The sequence below is a fragment of the Salvia hispanica genome, chromosome 3 (genome assembly GCF_023119035.1).
Source record: "Salvia hispanica cultivar TCC Black 2014 chromosome 3, UniMelb_Shisp_WGS_1.0, whole genome shotgun sequence".
NCBI lineage: Eukaryota > Viridiplantae > Streptophyta > Magnoliopsida > Lamiales > Lamiaceae > Salvia > Salvia hispanica.
The window spans coordinates 11,361,430-11,370,618 of NC_062967.1; the positions used below are offsets into that span (position 1 = coordinate 11,361,430).

Here is a 9,189-nt window from a genome sequence, read left to right on the forward strand (position 1 = left end):
AAATAATTGGACAGAAAGTCACGATTTACCTCGTCTGTGGATGTTCATGTCATTATTTGTTATTAGTTTTATTTTAAGTCCGTCTTCCTTTATTTGTCACATCTAATTTTTACTATCTATACATATATAAAGAGGGAGTTTTGGTGTTATTTACAAAACTGCCATTTTAATTTAAAAAATAAAAATTTAATAGAATTGGTTTTTGTTAATAAATTTGTCCATCTTAATTTGCCGTTTCAGAAATTATCATAATCTTAATTAGGCTAACGTTACATTATTTAAAAGGTCAATTTAATCAATCAACATTATTTGAAACGTCTAAACAATTACTACAATTGATTTAAGTTTTAATAGTGGACATACTAAAAGTCACACTGGGAAGAATACCAAAAGCTATAAAGATCTTCTATAAATTCCAATGTAATTGTGACAAATTCACCAAGCCGATCGAGGAGGTCAGCACAGAAGCCAAGCTTTGTTTATTTGAGTGCTACAATAGCAGTGTGAAGGAAGCATAGATGAAGGAGGAAGAGAGAAAAGGGAGAGAATGTAGGGGCACTGATTTCTTATTATTCTAACCCTAGAGATTGTATTTATATCATTAGGTTGTTGGTTGTTGGAGGAGAAATGAACAAATAAGTTTCTTGCAGCTTAATTATTTTTGTTTTTTAGTTTTCAACATCATAATGATTAATGAGTTTTATCTTATACTGTAGATGACTAAAAATTGCGTTGACGATAGTTTTTTTGTATTATGTATTTTAGGTACAAAATTGCAGGAGTATATTATTGATGGATTAGTGATTAACTTAAAAGTAAAGACATATTTAGCCATCAGTTAATTAAAAGCAAAATAATACTATATTTTTTATGTGTTTATAATTTGTGTTAGGTATCCAAAATATTTTAATTAATATTCATGAGTGTATTTACTATATAAGTGATTTTTCCCGTGCATAATTATTTTTAATGTCATATGGAGTACTACTACATTTTGGAATAAATACAATGTGTCATGTATATCATTGTTTTTTAATTTATTTAATTAATTTATAATTTTAATTATTGTTTGGAAAAATTAACAAAAATGCCATTGTGGTTAATTTAAATGCATATTATAACTTTTAATCACAATTAAGTTATAGCTAATAGAGTTATAAGGAAATGGAAGCTAATGGGGTTGCAACAAAGAAATGGAAAGCCAAAAGACTCAACAATCTCATAAACTATAATAATTGGTGGATTTGGCACTCTCTATAAGCAATTACTAAATCATAAATGAGCCAAACGAAACGCATGCATTATAATTTCAGATGCCATCTGCATCGTACTCCTTCCCGAATCATGTTACTTCAATGTCTAAGAAACTGTAGAGCTTCGGGAAGGACTTGAAATGAGGTCGATCGAGCACTATCGCCGGATTGTCTCTATCCAATTTGATGATCCATGAGGATAGATCGGGAAGCGGTGTCGGAGGGAATAGATTGTGCGTTTCGATAGGTAGAATCCCCGGTGGTGCCGGAGATTCTGGAAACGGGCGGACAAAGAGGGACGGCTGTGCGTCAGGTTAAATGAGTATGCACCAGCGGAAAAGAACACAAAACTCCTTTTATTTTTTTAATTTTGAAAGTTGCATTCACGTCCTTCATGTATAAATATGTTTCGAATAGAGCAGGATAATTGTACCTGGTTCAATTTGGAAACAAATAAAGGTTGGACTAGAACCTTTCATCGAGAAGGACACATAAATTTTTTGGAAAGATACATAGAAGTAAACGACGTTTTTTTTTAAGATTTAGGATTTCATCTCTAACCGTAAATTGGGCTTCATTATTTTGGGCTAAATAATTACTCCCTCCGTCCCGCTTTAGCAATCCCATTGACTTTTCTGCACTCGTTTTGTAAAAATGATAATAAATAGTTAAAGTGAAAAAATAATAAAGTAAAAAAGAGAATAATGTAGAGAAGAGTCTTATCTACATTATTCTCTTTTTTACTTTATTATTTCTCCATTTTAGCTATTTATTATCATTTTTACAAAACGAGTGCAGAAAAGTCAATGAGACTGCTAAAGCGGGACGGAGGGAGTACTATTGAGAAGGGCGATATTTATGAAATAATAGTGGTATAATTTTTTCTACACATTTGATTTTGGTTGATATCTACATTATTGTAAAATTAGATTAAATTTTTTTATATCTTTTTAATCTTCAGTTTTCTGTGATTATCCAAGATCTTAAAAGAACAAGAAAACTATATAATACTCCATATGACATGATATTTATAATAATGTTAGCTATTTCATAGTATTAGTATTGTGGTGTATTTTGTGTAGTCTTTACACGTTAATAATATAAGTATTTTATAAAGTTAGTGAAATTTGTATTCAATTTTTAGTATATTTAATATATAAAAACAATTAATAAACAAATTGTGTTAAATTATTACTTTATGAAGTTGTTGTAGTTGGATATATATTATGGGCTTGAAAGAATTATTAAGGAGTTAGCTTAGCTGTTTAACATAAATATGATATTTAAAAACTATTATAAAATTAGATGCATAAAATTTATGAAATTAATAGGTGAATTGTTGATTGATTGACAGCTAATAATATTAATGAGTGCCAATTTAATTTTTAATTTATGGAATTGATGAGATTAATGAAAATAATGATATTTAAATAATTAAACGCATAATCAATAATGTAATGGGAATAATGGTATTTAAATATTTAAATAATATTGTACATGTTTTGAGCTTTTTTCCTACTACAATAAAATTGAATTTCAATGTTTTATTTGATTAGTAAAAGTGAACTAAACGTTGGTTGACTTGCAACTTTAGTGGCACAATATTTTACACTGTTCTATCAGTACTGGGATAGAGAGAGAATTTTATTGATATTTGGATCATTTGTTGGTCATGATGAGTATATTTTAAAGTTAAGGGTTTAGGATTTAGGTTTCAAGGTTTAGGTTTTTAGTGTATAGGGTCACTACATTGCAATGAAATGAAGTTCGACTAGGAAGTGTCTCACCAGTGCAATATTAAATTATAGGTTTTGATTAACAATATCTTAAATCTCATTAGGAGAAGTGGTAATATACATTCTTTAGTTTTTTTTGTTTTGTGTGATGTAAATTTACTTTATGTTTTAATCTCGCGATCAGAGTCATTTTTCCATTTTACAAAAATAATGTACAATATTATTATTTTCCACATATCTATATTTTAGCTTAATCTCAACATGATCACATTAAAATGTCGACACATATTTGTGTTGACATTTTAATAAACTGTGTTGCCATTTAAATGTCAATGTCAACATAATGTATTAAATTATCAACTTAAGGTTATGGTGACATTTCAGTATCATCGTATTGACATTTTTAATACATTGCATTGATGTAACGCAAGTTAGCAAACTTAACAAAAGTTAGCAACGAATCACACCCCTATGGTCATATTTATTTAAAATATGGAAATGTACATTATTTTTTTTTTCAAACTTGCTATATCCATATATATGTTTTTCTATATTTACGTACTTATTTCAACATTATCATTATATAATAAAATTTTATCATCTCAAATTTGTGACACAAATTATTATAAACTCATCATTTGTGTATCACAACTTTATTTTAATAGAATTCACTACTTTAATCAAATGTATTATTTATATTTATTATTAAATACATTATAATTGTAGACTTCATATAATTTTATTATTTAAAAAAAATATTTCATATTTGAGGAGAACAAAGTGGACCGTGCATAGCACGGGTGTGATACTAGTTTTTATAATAATTGACCCTGAACTCTACTAATTCATTTCACTCACATTTTATTGTAAAATTAATATTCTCTATTTTTCATTAAAAATAAAACATTTTTCTTCTTGTGTTATCTCCAATTAAAAATGAAACATTTCCTCAAATGGAAACAATATTATCTCTACTTTTTCCTCTCTGTAACTTACTCTCTCTTCAATAACCCACAAAGCAACACTACATAATTCTCGTACCGAAACCAAATGTTTCGTATAATGGAACGGAGTGAGTATATAAAAGTAGAGCTCACATTCTACTAACTTGTTCAATCCACTTTCTATTACATTTCTTCAAATCTTTGTCGGATCAAAGTGTGACAGTTAATAGCAGACGGAAGGAGTATAATTATTCCACATCGGTCTAAATAGAGAATTAAAACCACTATACAAGTCTTATCGATCTTTCCTCCTACCATAAATTGGTTTTAGGATAGAACTCTATTGATTTCTATCATAGTATCAGAACAGATTGTTAATTGTGGGTCAAAATTAACTGATCAAACAATATATTTGAACAAAAATGAAACTATAAATCAAATACAATTATCCCATTTCGATCTAACGAGAGAACTTAAATCACTATAACTTTATTGGATCCTTCCTCCTGTCACTAATTAATTTTAAATTGGAAATTACTGAGTATTATACGAGGGCACTCATTTTTTAATTTTTTAAAATGGAAATTACTGAGTATTACTGATGTTTATTGGAGTAAACCATTTGCTTCATATTAAGTCATTATGGAATGTTTTCTGTTGTCAAATTTATGTCTAACTTTTTCTTAATATTTTCATTTCCTAATAGGAGTAATAAAAATGCAAGTCCTAAAAATAATTTATACTATATGTTAATGGGCCTAAACCATACGGGCTTACTCTTTGGCCCATATTCAAGAATTAAGAAAGTAAGCTCTTTATTTGCTCGGTTTTTTTTTTTTTTTCATTTTTAATTTAAAAAGGCATTCTGAATCTCCGATCTTTCAACACAACACATACCACACCTGGAGAAAAAAATCATCATTCTGAATCTCTCTCTTCAATCTCTCTGCATTTTAGGTATTTACACACGAAATCACATGCATTTATCCTTATCTATGCGTTATCCAGATTCACTCCAGCTGCGAAGCTCTTTTCTGTTTTAATCGCTACATTTTTTGTGTGTGTAATTTTCGAATTCTAGGCGGTGCTTGTGTTATGTTTACCGACGCCGATTTGTATGACACTCATCTTCTCTTGATCGTCATTTACATTTTCTGCATTGTAGTTTCCTTAATTTTGAAATAATTTGGTTATTTGGCTCTGAGTTTGAGGTGTCGTGGTATAAGATGTAATTTGTATTTCGTTTCAAAGTAACATGCACACTGTTTCCATTTCATTTGCAGTATTTTTGTTACTTGATGTTATTGTGTTATACTCAGATTACAAGGCGGCATCTGATGCCTACCTATACATATTTTGTGTGCATCAATATTATGTTGGAATTTACTTTTTGTGAAATTCAGAGGATTCTCTCGGCAGTTTTTTTCTTATGTATTGGTGATTTTCTTTTCAATTTGATGGAGTTTTCAAGTGTCATAATGAATCATGAGTGGTGGTTGATCTATCTTTCCTGTTAAGTTAACTTTGATCATGTGATGTGATGGAGTTGCTTTTGAAGAGCATAATGTTTTAATGGTTTGTTGATGCATTTTGTATTTGGTTTGTTCTAAATGAGCTAGAAAGGTTGAATTTATCTCCATTTCATTGCTGTTGAATGCTTCTGACTATTGTGAGTTGAATCTTTTGATCCTATTGATGGGTTCATTGGAAATTAGGATATGGTCTTTCTGTGGTCTGGACACAACTACACATGTACCGTTGACTATCCCACTACATACTAGTAGTACTAGTTTTTCCTCTTTTTCTTTGACACATGTTTTGCTGGTTTATAAGCTTTTCCTGAAAACTTTTCACCAACAGCTATCTATCTTGTGAATGGAGAAATTTCTGAAAAGGGACAAACAGCTGTGTCTGCCTTGTTTTTTTAATTACTCAGTTCTGAACTTAAGAGTACTATATCGCCTAATTTTTCTGTGACTGTTGTCTTAACTGAATGGTGTGTAAAGACGAGGCTTTCAAATGCCAATACTATGCAATAGTATGTGAGCTGCAGCAGTTTGGGCTAATTGTGCATAGTGCTAAAAATTGACAAAAAATTATGTCAATGCTATAATTCTTTAGTTAAAATGCATTTACAACACTGGATTATTTAGTTAGGACAGTTTGAACCTCCTTTTGCTGACACAGGCCATGTATTTGACAGAAGAAAACAGGTTGAACTGAAACCTTTCTGTGTATTCTGTTGAGCATGCAATTTTGGTCTGGTTTTGTAGTTCAGAAATATATGCACCTTACTGACTGAAAAGATCTAAGATACTATATTGTTAATAAACAGATCTGTCACATTGTGGGTTTGACCAAAATTTTTATGTTGACAGGAAAAAATTGTGTCTCCATGGCGACTAGAATGGCTGCTAGATACATCTCGCGCAGGCTATCAAGCAGTGGCAAAGTCCTCAGTGAGGAGGAGAAGGCTGCTGAAAATATCTACATTAAGGTGAACTTTTTTTTGGGTATCACATATTTAGATGTAGGCTTGGCCAGCATATTCTCTAGTGGCTGTTTTTCATGGCAAGTTGCGTTTAGCTCATCTTTCTCAGCTCTCTTGTCAAGAAACTAAACAACTTGTTAGAAGCTTTAGATTCCAAATGTACACTTTCACCATAGAGTAAGGTTAACCACAGAGCTGAAATTACATTAGGTATTGAATATGACTATATGAGAGCATAGTTCACATTGTTCCCAAGCAGTGGGCTAGTTGATGATGGAGTGGGTTAAATTGTGACTAAAAGTCATGTAATTTGAATCCTACTGCCTTATAGCTTAAACCTAGAACATATGGTTTGCTTCTTATGAATCTGATTTCCTACTGCCGTGGTTACTTGTGGTCTTTTTTTTTGAGTGGATGCTTGCTTATACACGGTATGACTGTGATTCAATAAGTTTTTTTAACGATCTTGCTTACTACGAAACTTTTCAATTTTTTGCAGAAAATGGAACAAGAGAAGCTGGAGAAGCTTGCTCAGAAGGTAGACATATCTACATTGCACAAAGTTAACTAAGTTTGTTCTTAATTTTTTTAATACTATTAGACGTTCCCTCGCCATGATTAAGATAGTTCGATAGTTTCTTTTGATCCTGTGAAACACCACACACACTCACATCTTTGTTTCTTGTGAGTTGTGAATAACAATATCCAACTCATCATGCGTTGTGATTTCTCTTAGGGCCCAGCATCAGGGTCCGTAGCTGATGCTAAACCAAGCGGCGGCAGCAGCAGCAGCGGCACCTCTGAAACTCCTAATGTTTCAACTGACAAGCACAGAAACTACGGTGTTGTTGTTGGCATCGGTACCGCTTTGGCTGCTGTTGGATGGTACCTGGGTTCAAGGAAGAAAGCTGTTGAAGTGCAGGACTGAGAAGATATGAGGAGAGTGAAAGCAGTATGTTGGCGAAATAATAGGAAACTAACTCCATTGCATTTTGTTTTATAAATCATAAGTAACTCCGAAATATGATAATTCGGCTCTTCTGCTGCCTGCTTGCAACACTTTGGTTTTAGCTAAAAATGAGATTGCTTTAATCTTTATTGTGCTCATTCCAAGCTAAAATTTGTATGCAACATATTGTTTTCGAATTTAGCAAAATGCCCACGGCCACTCATTTTAGGCGATTGCATAAGTGATGTGGCAGAGCTTGATTGGTTTGCTCTGGATTGCGCATACTATCTGGTCTCACCATATAGACCAAAAGATCTTTAAGCTTGAGTTTTCGTCGGACAGTCATAAAAAGACCGGGACTATTTCCACCGGCAAAACAAATGATTATTTCGATACTGATTTGTAGATAGCTCGAGAGGAGGAATAATTGAAGCCTTTGACCATTTTGTTAGAAGCCTTCCATTTTAATTGCATATATTCAGTCTAAAGTTATATGATTGCTGTTACAAATATTTAATAATTTCAAAATAAAATGTTCAACTTACCCTAAATTGTACTAGTAATTAACGTATACTGTATATAATTATTTAAATCTACCAGTAAATGCAGCACCTATTAAGTGATTGAGAGAGAGAGAGATTAGTGACTAGGGAGAGAGTGACGATTGAAACGCCAACACAGCCACATACTTGAATGCAAAATCTAACTCAGTGCCATCCACCAAGTCTTCAAGATCCCTTTTGTGATTCCCACGTCTCCCGCTATACCATTCCTTTAATCCCACTCCTTCAATTCAATTCAATTTCACCCCTCCCCAAAATCCTTCTTTCCAATCCAATTCACCCCCATTTTCTTGCATGGCTGCATCTTTCTTCCAACCTAATTTCACACATTCACTTTCCCCTGCTCAACACAAACAACCCACTTCGTTTCTTGATCGAAAAACCGAATCTTGAGGGATAGAGCTATTCAACTTTTCTCCTTCTTTTTTCTGTTTACTATGACAGAAGTGCTGCAGTCGCCCTCTTCTTCATCCTCCCCTTCGATTTCCACGCCCACGCACAATCACAATCACGCTCTGTTTCAGCCGTATGGGGGCGATGAGGTGGGTGCTAGGATGAGAGAGGAGGAGGAAGTGAGGGAAAAGAGGGATAATGAGAGGAGGGATCAGCTTTCCGTTTTGGCATTGTTGGTTGCTCTGTTTAGGAAGAGCTTTTGGGTGACTTGCAAGACCGGAACCGATGGCTTCTCAACCGCCGGCGGTATGGAGATCGGCTGGCCAACCGATGTACAGCATGTTAATCATGTCACTTTTGATAGGTTTGATGGTTTCTTGGGCTTGCCTGTTGAGTTCGAACCTGAGGTTCCCAGGAGGGCTCCAAGTGCTAGGTATATACTACTACTAATCATGCTTTGCTTATTCAATTGCTACACTGCTTGTTGGCTATTACTGTACTACATTATACAGTGGAAATGGTTTGAAAAACTGTCATTATGGTGAATTTAGGGTAAATTGCTACAATGCTTGTTGGACTGTTTCTTGTGTGTCTGATTTTGCTCTATTTGAATGATTTTATTTAACTAGCCATTTGGTGTAATTTATTTTTGGCCGTTATGATCTTTTTAGTTATCGTTTAACTAATCTGATTAGGTTGAGTATTGACACTTATTGCTTATGTTACTAATCCAATAACTAAGATGGAAATGGTTCCTATTTAGAATGATTTAGGCAACCTATTTGTGTTATTGTAGATGTCTTAGTAAATAACTCTAGTTGCTGAGAAAGCAGTTTATAAATAGGAATTGTTTGATGATG

At 32.7% G+C, this 9,189-nt stretch overlaps 1 protein-coding gene across 1 annotated transcript; it reads left to right on the forward strand.

Moving 5' to 3' along the window:
- Positions 1-4,768: 4,768 nt before the first annotated feature.
- Positions 4,769-7,531, forward strand: LOC125212042 (uncharacterized protein At2g27730, mitochondrial-like). The gene is made up of 4 exons (XM_048112067.1): positions 4,769-4,890; positions 6,312-6,430; positions 6,924-6,962; positions 7,161-7,531. The coding sequence occupies exons 2-4, from the start codon at positions 6,329-6,331 to the stop codon at positions 7,350-7,352; spliced, it is 333 nt and encodes a 110-aa protein (XP_047968024.1). The 5' UTR covers positions 4,769-4,890; positions 6,312-6,328; the 3' UTR covers positions 7,353-7,531.
- Positions 7,532-9,189: the final 1,658 nt, after the last annotated feature.